The sequence below is a fragment of the Dermacentor silvarum genome, chromosome 5, assembly GCF_013339745.2.
Source record: "Dermacentor silvarum isolate Dsil-2018 chromosome 5, BIME_Dsil_1.4, whole genome shotgun sequence".
In the NCBI taxonomy this organism is placed as follows: Eukaryota; Metazoa; Arthropoda; class Arachnida; order Ixodida; family Ixodidae; genus Dermacentor; species Dermacentor silvarum.
Genome location: NC_051158.1, coordinates 183,713,474 through 183,740,740, shown reverse-complemented (window position 1 = coordinate 183,740,740; position 27,267 = coordinate 183,713,474). Strand labels below are relative to the sequence as shown.

Genomic DNA, 27,267 nt, shown 5'->3' with positions numbered 1-27,267 from the left:
TATATAGGAATCGGTATAGAACACGAAAGTGAAACGTGTCTTCACAGAAGTAGTGTAATGTTTATTGCACATTGATATATAATGTCTATTGGTGTTTTGTGGCTAAAGCGCCCTTAGGCGTTGATGCACCCACGCTGACGCCTGGTGGCACGTCTCCTCCATCACGACTACCAACGTCGATGACCATGAGCAACCGTCGTGCATATGGAAGCTGTACTACGCTGCACACGCTAGCACAACGCGAAAGACGAAGCACGTAACTGACACACTAATACAACGCGCAAGACAAAGCACGTAACTGAATCGTCACCGAGTCAAATCAGCGCGTACAGCGCGTCGTAATTGCATCCTCCGCGATCAACTTCAGAAACATTTTCAGAGCTAATTGCGGAGGCCACGCTCCGCTGTGCTGAGTACGGTGAACGCCACCTAGGTGGCGTTGGTAGTGCTTCTTGATGCCAGCGTCCCTTCGAATGCTGGCATCGAGGCGTCGTAGTGCTGAGACCACCGAAGCGTTCACTGTCGGTGCGCGTTAGTGTCATAATGCAGTACTTCTCTTTTCTGCTCGTAGGCGGCGGCACCGCCCCGAGCAAGAGCGCGGGTACACGGAGGAGTGTTAGATATATAAGGCGCGTCTGTGTAGCTCTCTGCAAATGCGTTTGTGGCGCAATGGGTTAAACGCTCGGCGATCTATCGTCGCGGACCGAGAGGTCGTGGGTTCGATTTCCAAATTTTGCATGTTTGTGGAACTTTTTCTTCTGGTTTCTTTCTTTGTATTATGTTCGTGTATGTTCGTGTGACGTATTTCCGTGACGGAAATACGTCAGTGAAGTCTTGGTGGACCCCGGCATAAAACACTTTCGTGTTAAAATACTACTGGTCTCGCCTCTCTGCCGACGTCGCCCATTACAAGGACATGCCGAGACTGTCAGCGACGCAAAACACCGCCGACCAGGCCAGCCGGACTTCTATAGCCGATCGAGCCACCTCGCCGACCATTCCAGCTGATCGGGATGAACTAACTAGGGCTTTTTCCGACGTCGAAGTCCGGGAATAAATGGATCGTCGTGGCTACGGACTGTGATGGAAACGACAACGACAACCTCGCCGGTTTCCAGTTGGGCCCAGGATCCTTTAATAATGACACGGCTGACGGGAGCTTGCTACACGAAACACAGACTTTAACAGACACGCTAGCACGATACAGACTATTTACATACAGACGATTTACATGTACGTGGACTAGAGTCCGCGAATCGTTTGTCCTATATAAGTATGTGCCTAGCCCTCATGCGTCACCACTCGCCCTAGTGCCTCGTCGTTGCGGTGCCCGTGACGGTGGTTGTGACGGTGGAGCGTCGTTGTGGCTAGGTCGCTGCTGTCGCGCCGCACCTTGTCGCGACGTGGCAGCAGGAAGAAAACAGCAGGCCGGTAGAACACCAGGCCACTGCTGTAGCTGGCCAGTAACGCCTGGCCTGTAACGCCTCGGCCGCTATAACGTCGGGCTCGGTCGGCGGACAGGTAGCTCAGGCGCCCCGGTGGCCAGCAGGAAGCACTGCACCAGGCCGCTATCACAGCAGGCCGCTGGTGCACAGGAGAGCAGAGCCACGAGCGGGATCCATGACCAGGTCTGCACGGTAGCAGGACGCCCGGTCGCCAGTCCTCGGGCTCGCTCAGCAGGCTGGTAGCTCAGGCGTCCCGGTCCAAGCAGGAAGCACTGCACCAGGCCGCTATCACAGCAGGCCGCTGGCGCGCAGGAAAGCCCAGCCACGAGCTGGATCTCCGACCAGGTCCGCACGGTAGCTGGACACCCGGTCGCCGGTACCCGAGCCTAGAGCCACCGTTTTGCGAGCTTGCGATCGAAGCTGCCGCTCGCTCTCACGCTCTGCGTGCTCTCGTCCACTTCTTTGTTCATGGCACGTGGTGGTCTTCCATTATCATCATCACCAATGCCCTTCTTGGTGCTGCCATACAATCACGAACACTTCAAGCTGCCTTGTCACGCATTTTGTTTTGGCACCGCCACACGCCACTATCCACATCATCACACGGACTACCTCACCCGCTACGGCGAAACATAAGCCTTGCCCAAAGGCAGGGCCGCCGAGGTAGCCCGATTCATCGTTGAGAACACCCTCCTGCGTCACGGTGCCGCAGAAGTCCTCATCACCGACAGAGGTACGGCCTTCACGGCTGTACTAACTCAAGCCATCCTGCGATATAGCCACACAAGCCATCGCCGGACCACCACCTACCAACCGCAGACGAATGGCATCACCGAGCGCCTAAACAAGACCATCGCCGATATGCTGGCAATGTACGTCGACGTCGAACACAAGATGTGGGATGCCATCCTTCCGCACGTGACCTTCGCATACAACACGGCCGCGCAAGAAGCGACGCACGTGGCGCCGTTCAACCTGGTCTACGGAAGGATTCCGGCAACGACGCTTGACGCCATGCTACCGGACGTCACCGACGAAGAAAATCTCGACGTTGCCACCTATTTGCAGCGTGCCGAAGAAGGTCGACAGCTCACCCACGTGCGCATCAAGAAGCAGCAGAAGACCGACAGCCGACACTACAATCTTCGACGACGATACGTCGAGTACCAGTCGGCGACCGGGTTTAGGTCTGGACTCCGATACGCCGAGGACTTAGATAGAAACTGTTGCGTCGTTATTTGGGACCATATAAGATCATCCGACGTATTGGCGCACTGGACTATGAGGTCGTGCCAGACGGCATTTCGCAATCACAGCGGCGTCGGGCACGACCTGAAGTCATCCTCGTGGTGTGTCTTAAGCCTTTCTACGCCCGCTGACGAACTTCGGCACTTTGTTACTTTATTATTGTTTGTTTTTGTTCTTTTTCTCTCTCTGTCTGTACGCGTGGTTTTCGCTTTCTTGTCTGTAGCATCAGGACGATGCTTTTTAAGGGGAGGGTATTGACACGTATACATGTTTATCTTTACCCGGTGACCGCTTTCCACCGGCTAACAAATGTTAAACGTTATCGCTAGGCAGAGGACGCGCCTGCATGCATCGGAAGTTCCTCGAACGTTATCGATGCTTCTATCTGTTGTCTCTTGTCACCGACGCTCATGTAATCTGATTGTATGAGCGACGCGAATTATCTAGAACTTTCTGAAAGACATGCGGGTACCAGGGATTATTCTGAGGCCATCGATGACTCATGTATAACAGCCGACGCGTTTCGCCGCTGATCAGATTTCGACTATCGCCGACTGTGTTGGCCGCTTTCGTTGTGCTTCGAGTGTGGCTTGCTTTGGTGGGCACATCTTCGCCCAGTAAAGAATCAGTTTCGTCATACACAGTTTTACGACTGTTTACTTCAGCGTTACTACCACGGGACAATATGGGAATCTCCTGATCAGACTATCTGAAGTAGAGCACTGCACGGGCCGGTTTTTCAGGTCCGGGCCTGGCCCGAGCCCGAAAGTACCATACTTTGGCCAGCCCGGTTCTTTTCAACCCATTAGCCCTTTTGCCTATACGAAGCTAGCTCTAGTTCTCGATTATTGTGAAGATACTGTCATGTGATCAATGGCCTCCGGGTGGTCTTCAAGCTGCATCAAACCAGGTTTCAGCCCTGCATCCCTTCTTGCTGGTTGCTTGATAATTTAACTGTGAGAGAAATAAACATTTCATTACTAGCCGAACACCCACAAATTATTATGTGAATATTTGGTTGAAAACAAACCATACAATCGACAGTTAGGAAAATAGGGAAGGATCAGGCTGGCAACAACCACCGGGAGTGGCAGAACCCCGGCTAACATTTAGGGATGAAGTTGTAGAAAAGCAAATCGGTTGAGCACCATGCTCGTGCTTTAAAGTGTGCGGCAACATACTAAGGCGAAGGCATAGGTGAACACTACCGTTCACGCCGCAGCCCGCCATTTAATCTCACTTTTGAATCCCGTATAGTCATTCGGATGTACCTACAGTGATGGAACTCGAGCGAATAATTTTGGCGCGAATGTAAATTTAGATACACTGGTTACTTGCTTTCAGGAATACGATAATACACGGCCACCAGAAGCTTTTTTTTTTCATTAAACAGAAATTGTTGACCCACAAGGCTAACGCTGATCATGTTTTCACACGGAACATGCCATTTGTATTGCTTTATTCGGCGTCATTATAATGATGTCAATTTTTCAATCGCCAATTTAGGCATCCTTGTTTACAAATATATGCAAATTTAGACTCTGTCTAATTGTGTTTCAGTACAGTGCATCTACAACGTAGGCTTTCCTTGTTTTTTTTCTCCGCCAGATTAAAGTATGATCTGATTGATTCACGTAAATTCGCAGACAACGCACCTAGTGCTACAAAAACATATACAAGGCTGCGAACGCGAGGGTCGAGCCACTTAACGAGTGGAAATAGCATTCAAAATAAAAATTTACTGAGTCAATAAAGTGCTCTGCATTTTTACTTTGTTGTTCACATTCCCCGATTATGAGCCACACGGGATATCATCCGGTTAATCTGCTGCGTCGTTTTTCTGATTTTGTTTAAAGTGTGGAGACATCTGTCATTCGATTGTAGCCACATCCCCAACACTCTAACTATTGACCTCTCCGGAATAATTTTCCCTTCCAGCCTGATCTCGAGTTTGAGACTCGGGTCAGTTCTTTGTTTTTTGTTTTTTGTGAGGCGAATTAGTTCTGATTTCTCCGCTGAGCACTGGAGTCCTCTTTGTTTGATATATTTTTCTATGATATTGGCTGCCCGTTGGAGCTTCTCCTCCTTTTCTCCCAAGCTGCCCTTGGTTATCCATAGTGTTATATCATCCGCGTATAAGGAATGACGGATGTCGGGAATTTCTTGGAGTTGTTTGGCTAGTCCAATCATGGCTATGTTGAAGAGTGTAGGCGAGATTACTGCACCCTGTGGCGTTCCTTTGTTAGGAGGATGGATGACTTTGGATTCATCATCCCCTACTTTGATGACTGCTGTTCTCTGGTTGAGGAAGCTTCGGATGTACTGGTACGTTCTTTGACCGCAGTTGGTCTCTGCTAGTCCATCGAGTATGCCTTTGTGACTTACGTTGTCAAAGGCCCCTCTTATGTCGACAGCCATGACAATGTTTTCTCCTGCCTTGGGGACGTTGGTTAACACTTCCTCTTTTAAAAGCAGGAGAATGTCCTGTGTTGAAAGATGTGATCTGAAACCAAACATGGTGTCAGGCATTAAGTTGGTTTCTTCAAGATGACGTTGGAGTCGAGTGTTTACTAATCTCTCGAACAGTTTTCCTAGACATGATGTAAGAGAGATGGGCCTAAGGTTTTCCAAATTCAATTTCTTCCCTGGTTTTGGGATCATGATTATCACAGCGTGTTTCCATTGCTGTGGTATCGTTCCTTTGACCCAATGGTCATTTATGAAGTTCGTGAGGGCTATTATGGCTTCATCATTCATATTTCTAATCATGGCGTTTCATATTTGATCCGCCCCTGCCGCTGTGTTCCGTTTTGCACTGGCGATTGCTGCTCTAACTTCTGCTTCCGTGAAGAGTTCATCCATTCCTGGGTGCGGGTGACCGCTGTAGTCAGCTTGGTAGGGGGGTATCGGGGCATTGTCACCGAAGCATTTGTTATGGACGGCCTGAAGGAGTTGTTCTTTTGTGCCTGGGTACGAGTGTAGCAGTCTCTCCAAGTTCTTTTGTCCTTCGCGTCTGGTTTTGAGTGGGTCAATCATTCCTCTCAGGATGTTCCACGTTTTTGCTGTCCCTAGGGTTCCATTTAGTGATCCGCAGAAGCGTTCCCAGTTGGCTGTTGCAAGTTGGTTAGCGTATTCCTCGGCCTGCTGTGTTATTTCTTTGATTTTCATTTTGAGCTTCCTGTTGCGTTTCTGTCGCTTCCATCTTTTCGTCAGGCTTCTTCTTGCATCCCACAGGTGCAGTAGGTGAGGGTCCACTTCAGGTGTTTTTTCCGTCCTGGTGACGGCTTTGGTATGTTTCTGCTTGAGATTCCGTATGACTTCGCACCACTTGTCTAAATCATTTATGTCAGTGGCTAGTTCTTTAAGCGATTCTCTATATGCCCGCCAGTCTGTTATTTTAGCTGTACCTATTTGTTTGCGGATTACACCCGTGCGAATTGTGGTGCTTATAATATAATGGTCACTTCCTAGATTTTCGAGGGTGTTGCACCACTCCGCATTTGGACAATTTTTGGTTATGGTTAGGTCCGGACTTGTGTCCGAGGAGATACTATTTCCTGTTCTTGTTGGGATAGCAGGGTCTGTTAGAAGTGTCATGCCGAGTGCTTCTATTTGTCCTGTGATATTCTTGCCTTTATTGTCCTGGCTTGGATACCCCCAGCTTGAGTGTCTGGCGTTAAAATCCCCAACTATCACTAGAGGGCTCCCCTTGGCCATTTTTGCTGCCTCTTGAAATAATTTGTCGAACGTTGCTCTTTTATGACTACGGGAGCTGTAGATATTAATTATGAAGGCACTCTTTCCTCTGGTGCCTTTATATGCGATTTCTGTTATTATATGCGGAATGTCCGTTCCTTGAACGGACATTCCTTGAACGAACGTTCCTTGAACGAAGCTTTCACGCCTGAGCAAGATAACAGATCACAGCAGAGAGAAGCCCCCAGGATGCACTACTAAGCATAAAGATAAATACGTCTAGTGTGAACAGACTGTTTTCTATCAGATCTCAATGTCATGTTAGGTTGGTCAAAGAGGGCGGTGCCTAAATGAACGTCTGAAATTGCCCAACTATAAATAATAATAATAAAAGAAACGACGGTCATCTTGCCATGCACTGCTGGAATTGCCTTTACAAGCCGTATTTATTCGCATGGTTAGTAGTAGGCCGGACCTAGGACAATTTCACTGGGGAAATCACCGAAGCCATGAAGATAAGAGATTTAAGTGCGGATTGCTTATGCAGGCCTTCCCTTCCACTTTCCAAGAAAGAAATTGCTCACGAGGATAGCAGTGCGCACTGAAAGTGCGCATGCCGTACTGTCTTGTGTATTAGCGCATGTTCTGTTCAGGAATAAATGAGTTGTAAGTAGCGCTTCGTGTTTTCTGTACCCCGCTTTGTTTGTACGCGTTAACTAGAGCGGTAGCCAGTTTCAGAGTTTTTCCACTTAGGCAGCTTTGTATTCAAGTGTTAACGTTTGTCTTTATATTTCACGGTCAACTTGAACAAAATTTCACTTGGTATGAATGGGGGATAACTGCATGTATCACGAGTTTTCCAATTTATTATTTATCCAGCAAGCACTGTGCAAATAGTATGCCGGCAAAGGTCCCAAATTGAATGACTGCAACGGGACCCTCAGTTAAAAGAATGCATAGAAGACGTGGGTAGCTATGTATTGCGGCTACGATGGCTACGAGATGGCGACGGAGTAGCACGCGTCGTCTGGGTCAGCGGCGGCTGGGAATCGGTCCCATGCGTCACCCACGCGCTGCCTCTCGCGATCTCCCGATTAGCGAGGCAGTCGTGCTACACTTCGCTCCTTTTGCCGCACGAGACAGAAAACACGCATACAGCTGTGCTAAAATTTTGCATTAGGGAGTATCGTAATCGCCGGTAGATGTTTAACATTTCTCGGTGAACATTTGCCACTTTGACAATATCTATCTATCTAGCCGACTACATCTTGGTGCTCTCATGGTCTTTTCGTTAACTTGGTAGGTACCAAAATTGGCATAGTATGATAAGAGTGTATGAAAAACGTAAAAGGTAGGTCATGATATGAATATCATGACATGAGTGTCATGTAGGTCATGAAACAGCCGCCTTCGTCTTGGTGCTCTCATGATCATTTATTTAACTTGGTATATAACTGGAATGGGTTCGGACATGGTACTAAGTGAAGGAAACACTCAAGGATGACGGTAGAAGTCATATTCATGAGCATGACTCGGCAAACATGACAATGACTCAGCGAAAAAAGAATAACACTTAAAAACTACTCAAATGGGTTCTGACGTGGCTACTAAGGGAAGGAAACACTAAAGGGTGACGGTAAGTCATGAGCATGACTCCGCAAAAATGACAATGACTCAGCGAAAAATGATTAACACTCTAAAAACGATTGGAATAGATTCGAACGTAGGCACTAAATGAAGGAAACACCAAAGGATGACGGTAGAAATCATAGTCATTAGCATGACTCAGCAAATGACGCAGTGAAACGAGATTAACAGACAAAAGCCACTGAAATTGGTTCGGACGTAAATGATAGGTCATGTCGGTTATGTAACAGCCGCCTGCGTCGTTGTGCTCTCATGGTCGTTTCGTTAACTATAGGTCGGCTCCCCGCACTCTGCTTCGCATATCATCGATTACCCACAGGGCGTGGGATCTGCCGGCTTTTTTCCCCCAGGAGAAATGCATGAATGACTCACCGTACGGGCGCTGCCTGAGCACTTCGGGAGCCATGTAAGGCACCGTGCCCGCAGACTCAGCGTCGTTGAACTCAAAAGGAGTCTTTCTGAAGAAACCACGCACCACTCGCTTGGAGACTGCAAATAGAAAGCACATAACGCACAAAAAATTCTGGAGAAGCTCAGCGGCTATGACGCATCGCTCCGGGAACGAGGTCGTGGGTGCGATTCTTCGTAGGGGCGGGGATGGCGGCGCTATGAAAAACGCTCGTGTTCGCAGTGCACGTTAATAACTTCAAGTAGCAAGACAGAATTGAGCGCACTGCGAGACAAAATCTGCAATACTTGCATTCCTTGGGTAGGTTAAACTATTCAATCAGTTATTGACCTAACTAGAGTGTGTCACATCTACCAAACGGTGGTTGTACTGTAGAACTGTAGCGCGTAAATTGCTCTCCGTTCATAGGCGAACAGCACAGCTTCACGCCGACAAGGTATGGCCGGGATCCACTTACGCTCACTATCACTAATTGCGGAGTTATTCTACGAACACTGCGTTAATGGTAATGATTGCACTGTAAGCTAGCTACGGCCCAAGTGTACTACATAACTAGGCCTACTTATCAGCACAAGCATAACTGTACTGAAGCATTGCAATGTGAAATTAATAGTTGGAAATGCATTTACAGCGAAGATTACATAATACTGACATATCTGGATAAGGATTCTGCCCCGTGATGGTCGATCACCGGGACTGGAGCGCGCTTGTGCCTATTTTACCAGTAGGTGCCCGACGACAGTTCTTGCCTGCCTCACACAGCCTTGGCCGATTGTCTACAGAAAGCCGTCTGTGATTGGACAAGGGGCCCCCAGAGATTACGCCTAGAAATTTCTATAGGGCTTCCCTTCGAGATGTGAAGTCCCACAAGTAGCCCTGCAGCGGGCCGGGGATCATCTCAACTCTAAAGAAAAACCAGTGCGTTTTGGCTCGCGCAGGGATTTGAACCCAATAAATCTTGCATAGGGGGAAGTTGCTCTACCGTGAGGCCACGACTATGGTTCAAAAGAAAGCGTGCCGGTCCCAAGTCTTGAGGTCCTCGTGAAACGGCGGAACACTAGGATGAAGAGCGCGCTTGAATCTATTTTACCGGTAGGTACCCGGGGAAGTCTGTAATTCAGAACGTCTCCCACTAGCACCGCGAATGGTCTACCTGTGGCTGTACATGGCTGGGCCCACAAGTGGGTTTCCTTCACACGCGTGCAACTCCCATGTTTTCGACGAGCGTAGGGTGGGAGCGCGCTAGTGCCTATTTTACCGATTTGTACCCGGCACTAGTCTACCTCGCAAAGCAGAGCCGAGTGCTTGACTATTTCCCCATTGCTGTGGTGGGACAAGAGGCACCCACAAACTTCCCTTCTCTATAGGGCCCACCATACGTAAGGCCATAGGCCTTCTTCCTTTCATATGGAGAATCAATATGAAGAGCGCCGTGCAAAGTCCCGAACATTGCAGCAGACACGAGATGAAACACAGCGAAAACCTTGTGAAGTGAGCAAACTGTTTAGAAACGGCTACTCGTTCCGTCTCAAGTGGGCAGGTCGGATACCACCATGTGGGGATAAGGGTTGTTTTTGTGGAGAAGTTGTTTGGGGGAGATATCGAGAAAAACCGCTTCTGCAATATCAAACACTAACCAGCGAACCAGGGACGCCGACAAAGAAAAAAAGGACAATATTGTTACCAATTTCAAGCTACGACGAAGCGCCAAATCTTTGAATAAAATTCCAAAATAAAAATGCACGTAACCCCGAAGGAAGTTGTAACTGGCGCTGTTTGTGGCAACCATGTCAAGCAGGGTAAAACACTTCTGGCATACAAGAAGGACGGACTCACAGAGTCCATGGCAAACTTTCGTCGTGTCGAAGTCTATGACCTTCAGTCGTCCTCCGGGCAATATGAGCATACTGAAAAAGAAGAGGAGACAGTTGTTTTAGGAATGAATTTCTATGCGCATTTTGTTCTGGAAGCAGGTTGCTTGAAATAATTCGAACAAAACTTAGGCCGAATAGAAACATACTTGCTAGTACTATAGTTTTGCTGACATCAGTATTCAAGACACCACGGAATGACTGACCTGACGGACGCTGAAAGAAGTATTCGTCACCGAATTACCGCTTCTTATTGTCTCTAAGATATACCAGCAGTGATTTAAATATTGGAGGCGTCTTAATCCATCCTGGCAACCTTTCATATTTTTTTCAGTATATTTGCTAGGCACGGGATTTCAGAACTTGTCCTAACAGACAACGGTCCTCAATTCGCTTCTGCAGAATTTGCATTGTTTCCGACAATTTCTGGATTCCATCACGTCACGTACGTCCAGCCCCGGGTACCCGCAGTCAAATGGAGCGGCCGAACGTACAGTGCAGACAGTAAAACGGATGTTCGAAAAATCGGTTGACCCTTACTTGGCTCTCCTAGCTCATAGGGACTCCCCAGGTCCGTTGGGTACAAGCCCAGCCCAACTATTGATGGGCAGACGGTTGCGCTCTACGCTTCCCGTGCACCCAAAAAAGCTAGTACCGTCAATGACGAGTGGTCTCAGGAGCCTCCGATACAATGACATGACAGTGCGGAATACGCAAAAACTCGACTACGACCGTGGGCATGCGGTAACGCAGCTACCGCTACTCGCCCCGGGAAACCCGGGTATCGATAAAATACATCAAAAATCTAGCAAAAGTGTTGAGTCCAGCCACGCGGCCTTGGTCTTATCGGGTGCGGACAGAAGGCGGGGTTGAACTAGAGAGAAACAGATGTGCGTTGGTCCGGTATAGCGAGCGAACTGGCGCGCATGACACGTCCTATGACTTTCCTGCGATTCCGGACGCGGCATGCCAATCTGAGGAACACAAGGCCTCGGCAGAGCCTTCTGCGCTTACTTCAACGCCGGCTGCTGCCTCATATGAGGACGGGTGGTTATATGACATGCTACGGTCGAAAAATAAGGCACAGCGATAAGGCTACAGGTGAGACCTGCATACTGCAGTTCGGTGCCCGCCGTGGTTGCTCAGTGGCTATGGTGTTAGGCTACTGAGCACAAGGTCGGGGGATCAAATCCAGGTAACGGTGGCCGCATTTCGATGGGGGCGAAATTCGAAAACACCCGTGTACATAGATTTAGGTTCACGTTAAAGAACCCCAGGTAGTCCAAATTTTCGGAGTCCCCCACTACGGCGTGCCTCATAATCAGATCGTGGTTTTGGCACGTAAAACCCCATAATTTAATTTAATTAATACTGCAGTTTGGTGTTGTGGCGATTCGCGATTCATACTGATTCTATTTATATGATTCATACTGTTTGATTGTTTCGTGATTCATTTGTTTTCTATGTGTTGTTAAAAAAAGGAAGATGTAGTGTTATCTCTGATCTGACCAATCACTCGTGCGCACAGGCTCTGTGATGTCACTGACGAAAACGGATAAAAAGCGGCTGTCTAATAAACACGGGGCTTTTTGGGTACGTGCTACATCGGCCTGGCGTCAGTATTTCACTCGCATCACCGCTCCGGCAGTGGACACGACAGAATTAAGGGTCAACAACGTATAGCACAAGAAATAGCAGACATCAGGGACTTCCGTGATGTTGTTAATTCAAGGTTTGATATAGAGACACGTGTCTCCGCATTGTAATCACTCCCAGCCCCACTTTCTTCTACCGCAAACAGTTGTCAAGGGAATAGCGAACATCACTAGCTACAAATCAAACCCAAGGAACTTGCTTCGCGTAATGATAATTTAGAAAACCGATCTCCTCGTAACAACTTCCTGCTGTATGGCTTTACTGAGACACCTGCCATAGCACGCGTGCACTAACGCGAGCCTCCAAGTCCAGACCTAAATCAGAACGCCATCTTATGTTTAACCTAAACTAAGACTGGACTTCCCTGCCACAGTAGTGCGCTTTTACGAACCGACAAGAATGAATTATAGTCCATACTTAATGAAGACGGTAAGTACTTTTTAGAACCGAGGCTGTAAGTTTTGCCGCCGACAGAGGAATGACATGGGGAACGGGCCGAACTCGGTCACGATGACCATATTGCTTCGCACTGACCAATCGGTGGCCGTCGTCTGATGTAAACATGTGGCAAGACACCGCAATTTTCGCAAACGCTTTCCCGAGCACCGAACGGCAAGCTTGGGCAGCCAGCCTGCAACTAAGCGTATCAGAAGTCAGCACTGGACGGAAGACGAGAAATTGGACTTGATACATCTGATCGGCGAGCGCAGAGCAGCATTATTCTGTAAATTTTATTCCGTTGTGCCGAGAAAAGCATGAACATTCATTGGCAGGCCTAACATGTCGGAACACATTTCAGTGGTTTTTCCGACACCTGAGGCCACTAAAACCAAACTGCCGGCTCTTTCAATAAAGTTTACTTCTTCAGTGGTTTATGAATTTTAATCTTTTTTTTCGCTCAGACATTGCCATTTTTGCAGAGTGATGCGCATGACTATGATGTCAACCAACTTCATTTAGTGTTTCCTTCACTTTGTGCCAACGTCCGAACCCATTTCCGTGGTTTTTGAGTGTTGATCATTTTTTGCAGAGTTATTCTTATTTTTTCTGAGTCATGCTCATGACTGTGACTTCTACCATCATCCTTTAGTGTTTCCTTCACTCTGAATAACCAATGGAATGGGTTCGGATGTGGGCTCTGTGTCAATCTTTTTTCGTTGAGTCATTGTCATTTTTTGCTGAGCCATGGTCATTATTGAGTCATTATTGTATTCTACTATCACTATAGTTACTATCATAACCATACTTACTCCCATTGCCATCATTATTTCTTGATTATTTGTCGCTTTGGGGTTTTGTTCACCCATGAGAGCACTAAGACGTAGGCAGTTGTTTCATGACCTACATGACACACATATTATGACATTCATGTCATGACCTATCATTTATGTTCGCCATACACTGTTGTCATACTATGCCAATTTTGGTACATACCCAGTTCACAAAACTACCTTGAGAGCACCAAGACGTAGGCTCAACTTCGTCTCGGAGCAGCTCGGCGAGGTACGCGATGCCCGCGCGACCAAACCGGAATCGCCTCTGAAGCTCGTCTTCGTCGAACACTTCGAAGATGCTCGTGCGAACGCGGTACACACGTTCGCGGCGCATCAGGAGCTCGTCAATCACTTCGAGTCGAACCAGCCGCACGGCAGCCATGTTGACGCAGTGCGATAAGGATTGTAACCAAGCCTGCGTACGGGCAGCCTATGTTCCAAGCTTACTTCCCAATCTTGTCCAAATTTAGCGGGCTGGCTTACAGTTTCGTGCAGGCGACTTTTTGCCTAGGGAACCTTAAGATTCCATAAAGACTGAAATCGCTCTGAAGACGAGACTTACACTTGACTAAGATTGCCACGTAGTTCAAAGAAAAGCTTGAAATGGAATGTCAGAGCATTGAAAGGTGCCACAGTCGAAGACCTGCCGATCGCTCCCGCCCCATTATCTTGAAACTGCTCGACGATCGCGAAAAAGCAAACGTCCTTAAAATGACCACCAACTGAAAGGTTCTGACTTTCGTATTTCTGAGTATTTTTCAGTGCGCATACGATCAATCAGAAAAAAGATATGGGATGCAACAAAGCCCTTTCGGAATAATCGCTCCGTCGTTCACTTAAGCTTTGACCACGCAGTTACTGATAAAGTTAGGTACAATTGGGTAGATGATACTAACATCCTCACTAAAGTTTTCTCTCCCAACAAAGGTTCCTTCCGACGTCACCACTTCCACCCCCTGACGCCTCAGGAACCAACCACAAGAACACCAGTTTTAAGTGTTAATGCCAGAAGCTTAATTGACAAGTTTCCAAATTTTCTTTCACTGATTTCAGCCCATTCGTAACTTATTGCTGGTGAATATGATTGCATGGTAGCATATATGACAATGAAATGAAAAAGACGGTGACGTTGCTTTGTTTTTGCGGTCTGACCTTAAATTTCAATACTCCCTATCCCACCTGATAACGAATAAGTTTGGTTTAAGGTCTTTTTCTGAAACACTTCTACAGTATTGGCGTTATCTTCCGTCCGCCGTCATCAAATATAGCTCTGTTGCTCGCTTTAACGATATCCCTGCACGAGCGCATCTTGTTTTCTTGAAGCTTGAGCTGTATTGGTGATTATAACGTCCCCGGTATTTTGTGTTCATCTTTATCGCTCACTGGCTATGACGTGGAGATAAGCAAAGCGCTGTTATAATTTATTGTGATAGCAATCTAATCGACACTCCAGGCGCATTTCTGCCGTCGGCGTCACCGTCGCATTGAGGTCTCGTATAAAGTACACGGGTGATAAAATCGTCGCCGCGCGCACTAAGTACTATGTGCGAGTGAGAGCGTGCGAGGGTGAAGCATAGATTGCAATAGCATATTAGTGGATAGCTATACGAAGTAGAGCACTGCACGGGCCTGATTTTTCGGCCCAAGCCCGGCCCGGGCCCGCTTTACGAGGCCCGAGCCCAGCCCGGGCCCGTAATACAAAGCCCGAGCCCGGCCCGGGCACGGGCGTACATGACCGAGATCAGCCCGGGCCCGGCCCGGGCCCGTGGTTCTAAGCCCGGGCCCGACCCGGGCCCGTGTTACTGAGCCCGGGCCCGGGCGTTCATTACTAAGCTTAGCTAGGGCCCGCGTGTGCATAACCAGGCCCGGCCTGTAAGAAAAAAAATTCTTTTTTTTTTACTTACAGATTGTACCGTATCTGTCAGCCTCACCTTCTAGAGGTTTAATAAGCTGCAGTATATAAGCAATAATAGGCCGAAATCTTTGTTTCTCCCACGGGAACATCAATAATCCGGCCCATTCATTGCCTGTGCTACTATTTTTCTGGTGGTGCGCATGCACTTACCTTGATTTGTACGATATGGTTCTATAATGTCATTTAGCATGCAAATATACAGGGTGTTTCAATTTAGCTGAACCAAATCTTTAAAGATTGCCTATGGCAGATAGCTCAATTATAATCCTTGATCTAAACTACTCGATGAGGCGGCCATTACTTCCACGAGAAATCAAAACTCATAATTAACATAATTACGCTAATTAACGTTTTATTTAACTATTTTATGGCACATCTTTCAATCTACGAATTATAGCCGCCGAGTTCGCAAGGCGTGTCCATTTGGAACGAATTCTCAGGACTAAACCAGTTTCGAGATATTAATTTTAAAAGTGTCCGACGAAATGCATGGGCGTTCCAGTTAACGTTTTGAGGAAAACGCTGTTTTATGCAGTGAAGCACAAAAGTAACTGGCTTTGGCGCTAAAATAATGCCATAGCATCGAAACTGGTAATAGTGCGATCGCAAACGCGGTAACATGGAAATGGTTTGAGGAGTGGTTCTATTTATAATTTATTTTTTCTTGCGCGGAAACAATGTTCGTTTTTGCGGAAAAGAAAAACTAGCGTAGCTTCCACTGGCGGCGCAATGCTAAAGAGACAGCAGAGATGATGGGCACCTAGCTAGTCCTGGATTTTGGGCTAGGCTAAGCACTACCAAGTCATCCCCAGCATTTCCCAGAATTTATTTATTATTGATCCTTTATCGATTAGCTATTGATTGGCTGTCGATTGGCTATCGTAAGATATTGGCCACGTATTTGGGCTAGGCTAAAGTCATCCCCAGCATTTACGGGAATTTATTGATTATTGATTGATTATTGACTAGCTATTGATTGGCTATCAATTGCCTATCGATAGGCAATTAGTCAAAACCATTCTTAGCTAGACTTAACCAGGCTCAGCTTCGCTAGTACACAGGTGTATGTGCCATTGCGCTTGGACCCTTTCTGCACTGCTGCCAGGATCGGCCCACATTTTTGGATTCAGTGAACACATTAGGCCCGGCTGAAACAGCTCCACTGTTAAAAATGAGAACTTCATCTGTTTTACTATTTTCTTTGATAAGATATAGTCATGTGATAAGATATACCGTCAAGAGAGTGGTGTGGAACTGAGAACAAACGGGGATAACCGATATTCTAGTTGACATTAAGCGGAAAAAATGGCGCTGGGCAGGCTATGTAATGCGTAGGATGGACAACCGATGGACCATTAGAGCTACTGAATGGATACCAAGAGAAGGGAAGCGCAGTCCAGGACGGCAGAAAACTAGGTGGGGTGATGAAGTTAAGAAATTCGCAGGCGCAAATTGGAATCAGCTAGCGCAAGACAGGGTTAATTGGAGATCGCAGGGAGAGGCCTTCGTCCTGCAGTGGACCTAAATATAGGCTCATGATGACAGTCATCTTGCACGTGTCACTTCAGCTTGGCACAGAATGCTCTGAACCATGCAATGCATAATGGTCGCGTGTGCTCGAAGGCCTACTTGGCCCTTCAATGAGCGGGTCCGAGTCTGTCCCGGACCCGTGGCTCCAAGCCAGAGTCCGGCCCGGGCCTGCGGCCTCAAGCCCGAGCCCGGCCCGAGCCCGCCGACAAACGCTTCGGACGGCCCGGCCCGGCCCGCGGGCCGGCCCGGGCCCGTGCAGTGCTCTAATACGAAGTAAGCCTAGTAGTTTTATCGGCCGTATATACTTGCAAACATACCATACTAACCTAATTAACAAGCATGGTGTCCCGCGCGCTCAAGAAAACATGCATATCTCACTCGATGACCGCGGAAACTCTGTCAAAACGCTGGAGTGACGAAATGCGGCAGCATCAGCGAGCGAATTGACCTTGGTGTTGTCTCTCGTATCAACGCGAACTTTGCCGCGAAAACAGCTCGTGGCAAACTCTGTCCCCGTCGCAGATGTCTTTCAAGAGAGAGGGGCCCAGGCGGGCGCGCGGCCGGGGCCGTCTAGAGTAGAATGCGTCCCCCTCCCTCCCTACACTCCCCTGGGGCCTTGCGCGCGACGGAAGACGGCGCGCTTCCTCCCCACTTTCCTGCCTTGTTTGCGCGAGATTGAGCCGTGATCGCCGGCTCACCCTCCCCCCGCCGGCTTTCACTCGCACGCGCCGCATACGGCGCGCGCCGACAATTTTATGGCCCTTGGACTTTATGCGGAACCTCACGGTGACGCCGACGGCAGAAATGCGCCTGGAGTGTCCATATAGTTGCTATGACAATAGAATCTTTATCTACCTCGACAGTTCCTTTAGTTTGGAAATTGGAAAAAGTTCTTCCGTTGTATAACTCCGGCAACATGCAGTCACCATTAAAATGTTGTCCGATTTCATTGACGTCTGAACCATGTAAACTTCTTGAACGTGTAATCTTTAAGCATATCATGGAGTTTCTCGAAAATAATACAATTTTTTTGTGATGCCCAGCACGGTTTGGGTCGTGGATTTAGTACAATAACTCAGCTCGTAGAATTCTCGCATGACATTTCACTGAATCTTCTCACTGAAAATCAAATTGATGCCATTTTCATAGATTGTTCCAAGGCATTCGATAATTTTAGGCACTCGAAACTTCTCCATAAACTTCGCGCTACTAAACTCGTCCTTGATTTGCTGGATCGCCAGCTTTTTACATAACCGTTCCCCGTATGTTTCGTTTAATTCCTCAAACTCGTCTGTAGTAAATTTGTCGTCCGGAGTACCCCAGGGTTCAGTCCTGGTGTCACTTTGTTCTGATTGTACGTGAATGATTTGCCGAATTATATGTCTGCAAACATCCGCCTTTATGCTGACGACTGTGTGACGTATACCGTAATATAAATAACTGTTGACGACATATCTCTTAGCGATTCTTTGGCACAATTTTGCAGGTGGCGCGAAAAATGAATATAGACTGTGTAAGAACACTCAATTTATCTTTCAGTAAGCGCCCTTCCATTTCTTTGTTTAATTATCCGTTCAATGAGTCTTCCCTTGAACGGGTGTCCGAATACAAGTACCTTGGCCTCATCTTTAGACCTAACATGTCGTGGTCAAGGCATATTCAATATACATGTAATAAAGCACTAAAAAAACACAGCCCAAGCACTCCGTTCAGTTGGTTAACCAGCGAAGCTGAAACGTGCGGCCCCGGTGTTTAGCACTGGGTTAATCCCGACGCTGTAATAAAGCGTTTCTAAATTATTGGTTGTATGTTTGTGTTCCTAGTAGAACGCAAGCGCCAATGGCGGGCGGATGCTGCTAACCACGACGCCGAGCTAACCCGAGATGTCGAACGCATGCGACAACGGCAAGCTGAGAAGGCGGCGTTGCGGGCAGAGCAACGTCAACGTGGCAATGGCGGGAACGCGTTCGCCAGGGCCAACCCCCGCTTTTGGCGGGAGTTTCTCGAGCGGCACTTTGGCTTCGGCTGCGACGAAACGTCCACGTTGAAATCGCGAAGTGGAACGCAAGCGCCAATGGCGGGCGGATGCTCCTAACCACGACTATGGTGGCTAGAATTGAGAGGTGACGCCAGCGCCCGCATATCCGCCGAGAGAGCGCGATCCTCCGCTTCAAGCGCCGCCGCGACGGCCACCGCGGCGCTGCTGTCAGCATAGTGATGCGATGCATTTTCCCGCGTCGTCTGGGCAGTGGCTCTTTCTCATCGTGGATCCTGCGGTGTTGTCTCGCTTATGGAAAAATGTATTTCGTTGCTGACATGCCAATGTAAGGGCCAAGCTCAGTGGGACAGATGAACTCCAGCGCTACGAAAGCGAAGCAACGTCACTGCTTCGCTCCCGCCTGCACTACCGGCTACGTGTCGTCGAGGCAGCAGGGACAAAAGGTCTCCCTCTTTTCTGTTCCCAAGGACCCTGCTCTCTTCGAAGCTTGGCGACGAGCCGTACCCCGTGCCGACAAGTCGTTGGACGCGAAGTCTGTGCTTTGTGAGCGCCATTTCGACGAGCAGTATATTGAGCGTTTTTTCACGCACGTGATAAACGGCGAAACTGTTCAGATTCCGCGAGAGCGACCAGTGCTGAAACTTGACGCAGTGCCAACCGCATTCCCAAATGTCCCTGCGTATCTTTCAAAAAAAGCGCCGAAGAAAAGGACATCAAGAACGTCCACATGCGGTTTGCCTTCGAAGATTCGGCGCCAGGAACCAAACACGTCTGCTTGCGAGGAAACCGACTCGCACAGTGCAGAATACGATGGTGACCAAGTGCCTGTTTTGAACTCGCCCGCAATTCCTGACGTTCGCAAGTGTGGCCTTCCCAGCGCTTACTGGGCTAGACACCTGATTGCTGGAGCCGACAACGTCACAGTGTTTGCAGTGTGCGCTCTATATGGAGACAAGATATGTTTTGAGAAATATGTGCTCATGACATCAAATGAAAACACAGTTCGAGCGACAGTTTTTGTGCAGGCCACAAAAATAAAGACCGTTGATATCACCGACACTGACATGGCAGAAGAGTTGCTTCGCGACGTCAACTGCATGATACCGTGCGGAGGCTTTGGTAAAACCGGTGAATTTGGAGTAAATACAAAATACAAGGAGAAGACTTTTGGCGACAGAACCTTCAGCCCATCTTGCCGAGGGGTTGCTCAAACGCCGGAAAAAGCCTGCCCACAGTGCAAGCACCTCAGGAGACTGCTCCGGAATCGAGAATCCTACAGGCGAAGAAGAGGTAAAACCAGGGTGCAGACGCTTTCATACAGGCTTAAGCTGCGAACAGCACAAGCGAAAAGGAGCCGCCTGAGTCTCCTCCAGGCTAAATCGCGCATGAAGCAAATGAAAGAAAAGAATGCACAGAATGATTCTACAGCCTTTGAAGAAGCGGTCAAGGCGCTACCTGTGAAACAACAGTCACAAGTCAAGGCGTGCTTCGCAGCGTGTAGGAGGAAATCCACCAAAGGAATGAAATATGAAAGTGAGTGGGCCCTAGAGTGCTTGATTATGTCCATGAAAAGTCCCCGCCTTTATGAACACATACGCAAAAACAAGATCATGACCTTGCCTTCTCGAACATCCCTACGTCGATATTTGAAGAGCTACAGGAGGGGATTCGGCCTAAGCGAGAAAGTGTTTGCTGCTGTGGCGGAAAAAACGAAATCTATGGACTCTTTCCAGCGCCATGGCGGACTCTTAATTGATGAAATTAAGCTATCCGAACACTTGAGCTTAGGATCCGACGGAACCATCGAAGGTTTTGTGGATCTTGGGAAATTCACACCAGAAAGTGAGCGCTCCGTGGCATGCGACCATGGCCTCGTCGTATTGTTTGTGCCTTTTACAGGAACGTGGCACCAGATTATTGGTGTGTTCGCATCACGCAGCAATGTGAAGTCAGAGATGTTAGGCAAAATAATCCTCGAAGCAGTAGTCATGTGCGAAAACGCCGGTTTGCACGTAGACTTTATCACCACTGATGGAGCCTCGTGGAACAGGAGTATGTGGCACTCGTTCGGTATACACGGCAGAAAAGAAAACACCGTCTGTAGAAGGCAGCACCCTACAGACCCAGAACGTTTTTTGCACTTCATCTCGGACTTCCCACACCTTGTTAAATGTGTGAGGAATACTTTTGTTCGAACTGGCGTGAGACTGCCAGAAGGCCATGCCAGTGTTGACCCTATTGACTGTGCTCGAAAGCTCGATGAACAGCATGACACGACTCTCAAAGCCATGCCTCATATTAGCACATCCGTCGTGCGGCCAAATGGCTTTGAGAAAATGAGGGTAAATTACGCAGTGAGGCTTTATAGCGATGAAGTCCTCAGGGGACTTTTCTTGTACAATGAAATCATCGAAGAAAAGCATGGGAGCACGGCTGCGACAGTCAGCTTTGTGGAAACAATGAGAAGGCTCATTGAGGCAATGACTTCAAGGTGCAGCTCAGGAGCACTCAAGCCTGGAGGGACGCACGAGAAGTGCATTGAAAACTTCTTGGCCTACCTGGACGAGTGGGAAACAGCTGCAGGCTCCGGAGGTTTCCTTAGCCGCAGTACAGCCGAAGGACTTCGTGTTACCTTGTCAAGCACGCTACACCTTCTCCGCTACCTGACGACGAAGTTGAAATTCAGCTATATGATGACATGCCGCTTGAGTCAGGATCCTCTGGAGAGGCTGTTTGGAATCGTCCGACAAATGTCTGGATGCAATGACCATCCGACTCCTTCCCAGTTCCTCATCTCGGTTAACACTTTAAGCTTCCAGAATTTGGCAAAACCACCGAAAGGAAGCAATGTGTCCTCAGGACTGCTGAGGAGTCTGCTAGGAGCTGACAACGGAAAGGACCTGACTTCTCAGAGGAAGCTGGATGAGCTTCTTGACGCAGGAAACCTTGCCGAAGCACATGAAGTGCTCAGTGAATGCGGCCACGGTACCGAGCATGTTGACATGGTAGTGCAAACCAGCGATGCCAGGCTCATATACTACATGGCTGGCTACGTGGCAAGAAAGAGCGTTGCAAGCACCAAATGCGCAGAGTGCAGCCGGCAGCTCCTACAAGGCGAAAACGATTCAGCTCCAGGTGCAGCATCCCTCACTGCTGCTGTTGACCGAGGAGGCCTGCTGTACCCATCAGCCAAGCTCAATGAACTCGTGACCACTCTCGAGAACACTTTTACCCACTGTTTTAGTGTGAGAGAAGTCAAATGTGACAGCATCATGGACTTGGTTTCCTTCTTGCAGTTAAGAAAGCTTACCCTCGTTGGCTGCCCTGACCACAGTATGTCCCTCACAAACAAAATTATGAAGTTCTATGTGCTTACTAGGCTCCATTTTCATGTGAAGGCTCAAAACAACAAGCGAAACGCAAGGCAGGAAAGAATGAAATTGCTAAAGCTTAGACGCGTGCTCTAAGTTTTATATTGTAACTTTAAGTTTGATTGCCTCTTTTATTTATTTTTTTTTGCTTAGTGGTAAGTGATATCTATGCCTCCACATTTCTTAGTGCCAAGCGATGCACTGTCTGCGTGCAATGTTTCATTGTGTCTTAACTAGACACGAGCATGTGTAAATGTGCGTATTTATTTTTCATTATTTTACCCTGGTATTTCATGATGTGATGTACAATAGATCTTAATAATATTATGATCTGCAATAAATGTTTACTATGTTTTGTTTCCCTAAGACCGCCAGTAATTTTTTCGGAGTAACCTCGCGCTGCAAAACACTGCAAGGATACACAAACGAAAGCTTTTAGTTACGCAGATTCAGTGCCGCATAAGTCTCGCAATGACCAACAATACCTTTTAATGCTTAAAATTGCATTGTATCAGCCACCGTCACCGTGAATTAGCTAAATCATTACTTGCAACAGCATCACTGAACGGCCCACGGGCTGGACGCACGCGTACGCGTGCTCGGTACAGCGCGCGTACCGAGCATCGCATTACGACCGACAGCGCCACCGCCGCGGCGCTCGAAATGGAGGAGCGGCTGCGAGCTCCCGTTGGCGTCACCTCCCAATTCTAGCCACCATACCACGACGCCGAGCTAACTCGAGATATCGAACGCATGCGACAACGGCGAGCCGAGGAGGCGGCGTTGCGGGCAGAGCAGGTACGACGCAGAGAACGACGTCACTAACGGCGCTGCCAATGGCGCGCGCGCGCTTGGGTGCGACTTAGAGAACGACGTAACTGACGGCGCAGCCAATGGAGACATTTATCGAAACATATGGCACACGGTTTTTCGTTTCGTGTAGCCATATACAGCTTCCGCTGTAAAAAATTGGCCATCTAAATCGTACATTGCGCGAAGCTCCACATGAAACAAAATTGCTAACTTATCATGCGACCCATTCTTGAAATGGCTGCCCCATCTGGAATCCTTATAAATCATCTGACATTAACATTCTCAAATCAGTTCAAACGAAAGCAATCCGTTTAAAACATGACCGTTTTGATTGGAACTTCTCACCCTCACCTCACCTTGTTGCACTAGGTCTACAACCTCTGTACGAGAGGCGCGATCATCAATGCCTCAAATTGTTGCATAATCTCATTAGCACCCTATTCTACTTATTAACAAACAACTGTCTGTCCCCTGTTAAATTGAAACCTACTAGGAATCGCCACAAACTTCAACTTGCACCATTTCAACCACGTAATATCTTATTTAAGTACGGCTTCTTTCCTCGTGCAATTGAAAAATTGAACTTACTACCATTGAAACTAGGTCGTTGCCGTTAAAGGAATTTTCGTATAAGTTAAATTGATTCATGCTGTGTTTATTATTACCTGTTGTATCTTTAATTTTGAAACCATCATGATTTCTACGGTGTGGAAGTTGATTTGTAAAGAAAAAATTTTTGATGTTATATCCAATGTACAATGCCACTCCTGCGATAGCCCAATTGGGCTGCAGTATGTGTAAGTGCGATGAAGAAGACGTGCAACATGCTCTGCAGATGATGCACACCACCAACAGTAGCAGCATCGTGATCGCTCCGCAAAAGACGACGCCGAAGTAACCGCTAAGAGCGCTGCCCGACGTAACTGTTTAGCCGCCCGTTCTGTGTCAGTATATACGAAGAATCTGCATCTACGCCTGTATCAATAAACCTCATTTCAATTGGTGGAAGGTGCTTGGTACGACCTGCCAAGCTTCCATCCTGGAACTCCGCACCCGTACGCTTCGTCCCGCTATGCCCGAAGACGCAACCACGCCCCCACCGTCCACGGCCCCGCCATCCACGGCCCCGCCGTCCACGGTCCCTCCGTCCACGGTCCCTCCGTCCACGGTCCCTCCGTCCACGGTCCCTCCACCCGTCATCTGCTCCGGGGTGCCTTACCTGAGGGATCCGGTGGTCTTCAGCGGCACCGACGACAGTGATGTGGAGGACTGGCTATCGACTTACTACGATAGGGTAAGCGTCCACAACCTATGGGATGACACAGCTAAACTGAACAATGTCCTCTTCTACCTTTCAAATGTGGCTCATCTGTGGTTTAAAAACCACGAGAAAGATTTTTCCAACTGGTCCGCATTCAAGGCCGCCCTCATAGATGTGTTCGGACGCCCCGCCGTGCGCCAGTTGCGCGCTGAACAGCGTTTGCGCCAGCGCGCCCAGCAGCCGGGCGAGTCGTTCACAAGCTACATTGAGGCCGTTCTCGACCTCTCGAAGCGCGTCAATGCCTCGCTGCCCGAATATGACAGAATAAAGCACATCATGAAAGGCATTGACGATGACATCTTTCAGATGCTGCTTGCAAAAAATCCGACCAGCGTAGCGGAACTCATCTAACTGTGTCAGAGCTACGATGAACTCCGGAAACAGCGGGCCTTGACTCGTCGCCTGGTTACTAACGACGACAGCCTCGCAGGCCTGGCCGTCCACTCGGACCAGTCAGCACTGCTGCCACAGCTCCAGGCGTTCATACGCGAGGAAGTAGCTCGGCAGCTCTCACTGGTGCAGTTTGCTCAGCAACAGCCCCAGCCCCGTCCTGCTCCTTACCTGTCACCCGCTATTCGGCAGGCGATCAAAACAGAAATTGCCGACGCTGTGCCAGTGTCCCCTCAGTCGCATCCGGTAACTGCTCCCCTCACGTACGCCGACGTCGTCGCACGGCCTCGAACGCACCCTGCTTTCACACCGCGTCAACCATTGCAAGCGCAGACTCCACCCCGCGCCCCTTGCGCTGGTCCCATGGCCGCAAACCCTTGGCGTACTCCTGACGACAAACCAGTTTGCTTTGCCTGTGGCCGCCCCGGACATATCGCTCGCTACTGTCGCCGCCGCATGCCGTTGACCGTCTCATATGGCTATGAACCAACGACTCGCTATGCCGACCAGCCACCGCTCCGCTACACTCCAGGATCACATCCAAGAGCTCCTGATCGTCATGCGTCCTTCGACCGACGATCTCCGTCACCACGCCGGCGCTCTCTCTCCCCAATGCGTCGTCGTCCCATGCCTTCAGAAGAGGAAAACTAAACACCGCAGTTCATGAGGCAAGAACTGCGTCGCCATCACAGCGTCCAAGTCCTCACATTTCTCCGTCGAATGTACTTGGTGTTTCTATTGAGGAAGTATCAACTATTGCCCTTGTGGACACTGGTGCCGCCGTTTGTGTAATAAATGAAAGACTGTCGCTCCTTCTGGAAAGTGACGACGCCAGTTGCTGGTGTAGCCCTCCGTACCGCAACAGCGCAGCATGTTCAGCCATTAGCAGCTTGTACGGCCCGAGTTGTAATTGAAGACGTCATGTACATTATTGAGTTCATTGTGCTGCCATCCTGCTCTCACGACGTCATTCTTGGATGGGGTTTCCTCTCACGACACAAAGCCATCATCGACTGCGAGCGGGCCGAAGTCGAACTTTCTCCTTTGTGCGATCTCCATTCCGACAATTCTCCCGAACATCCCCCTAAATTAGTCGTCGCTGAGGAGACCGACATTCCTCCACACGCCGCTGTTGTTTTACCTGTGTCCTGTGGCAGCATCTCTGACGCCACTGTTTTGTTCGCCCCTTCAGAGACATTAATCGCAAAAACATACTGCACTGCTTCCCTTCGCGACCCTCGATTTTTCGGCTGGTTTCAGCCATATTTTCGTATGCAACCTTTTGTCGGCTCCGCTCACATTGCTCCGTGGCCAGTGTCTCGGCCATGTCCAAGCCATTCAGTCCCTGCACATCGTCGACGTGCCCGATGCTACTTCTCGCGACGACCTTACTGAAATCTGCACTCTTTCTGCTTCCGACAAGTCTTGCACCGACATCTTTAGCCCATCCATCGGTGACGTCCTTACACCAGAGCAGCGTTCGGAGCTTATCGCCGTCCTGTACCATTTTCGTTCTTCTTTCGACGCTATTCAGCCTTCCCTTGGACGCAAGTCAACTGTCACGCACCACATCGACACGGGCGCCAATTCACCACTGCGGCAACGACCATACCGTGTGTCTCCTAAGGAGCGCCGTGTGATTAGTGAGCATGTCGACGACATGCTTCGCCGCAACATTGTTCAGCCCTCTCACAGTCCGTGGGCCTCGCCGGTCGTTCTCGTTAAGAAGAAGGATGACTGTATCCGCTTCTGTGTTGACTTTCGCCGCCTAAATAAGATCACCCGCAAGGACGTGTACCCTCTACCGAGAATACATCATGCCCTTGACTGTTTACAGGGGTCTGAATTCTTCTCCTCACTCGACTTGCGCTCAGGCTATTGGCAGGTTGCCATGGCCGCCGCTGACAAGCCCAAAACTGCATTTGTTACCCCTGATGGACTTGAGTTCAACGTGATGCCCTTCGGCCTCTGTAATGCCCCCGCAACGTTCGAGCGAATGATGGGCACTGTTTTGCGTGGATTGAAATGGCAAACGTGTCTGTGTTACCTCGACGATATTGTCGTCTTCGCTCCGGATTTTGCGACACATCTTCACCGCCTCAGGTGCGTTCTGACGTGTCTTACCAACGTTGGGCTCCAACTTAATCTCAAAAAATGCCACTTTGCCGCTCGAAAGTTGACCATTTTTGGCCACGTCGTGTCCAAGCATGGCGTCCAACCTGATCCCGCGAAATTGCGTGCCGTTACTGACTTTCCCAGACCGACAAACCTCAAAGAACTTCGCAGTTTCGTCGGCTTATGTTCATACTTTCGACGTTTCATTCGCAACTTCGCGTCTATAATACGCCCTCTGACACAGCTTCTGGGTAGCTCCGGCGACCTGTCATCATGGTCTCCAGCCTGCGACGAGGCGTTCACTACTTTACGATGTCTTCTCGCTTCACCTCCTATTCTGCGTCACTTCGATCCTGAAGCTTCGACGGAGGTACACACAGACGCCAGCGGAATAGGTCTCGGCGCCGTGCTAGCACAACGAAAACCCGGGCACCCTGAATACGTTGTTGCTTATGCCAGCCGTACCCTCACCAAAGCGGAGACCAACTATACTGTGACTGAAAAAGAGTGCTTAGCCATCGTATGGGCCCTTAGCAAGTTCCGCCCTTACTTGTACGGTCGCCCGTT

The 27,267-nt window shown here is 48.9% G+C and overlaps 1 protein-coding gene across 1 annotated transcript in view; it reads right to left on the bottom strand.

The window, feature by feature from the left end:
- Nucleotides 1–27,267, bottom strand: part of LOC119454629 (microtubule-associated serine/threonine-protein kinase 2) — a 171,700-nt gene that overhangs the window by 70,170 nt on the left and 74,263 nt on the right. The window contains exons 3-4 of the mRNA XM_037716508.1: nucleotides 10,282–10,352; nucleotides 8,409–8,525 (exon numbers count right to left, since the gene is read on the bottom strand). Coding sequence (XP_037572436.1) covers nucleotides 8,409–8,525; nucleotides 10,282–10,352 — 188 coding nt within the window. The remainder of the gene's footprint in view (nucleotides 1–8,408; nucleotides 8,526–10,281; nucleotides 10,353–27,267) is intronic.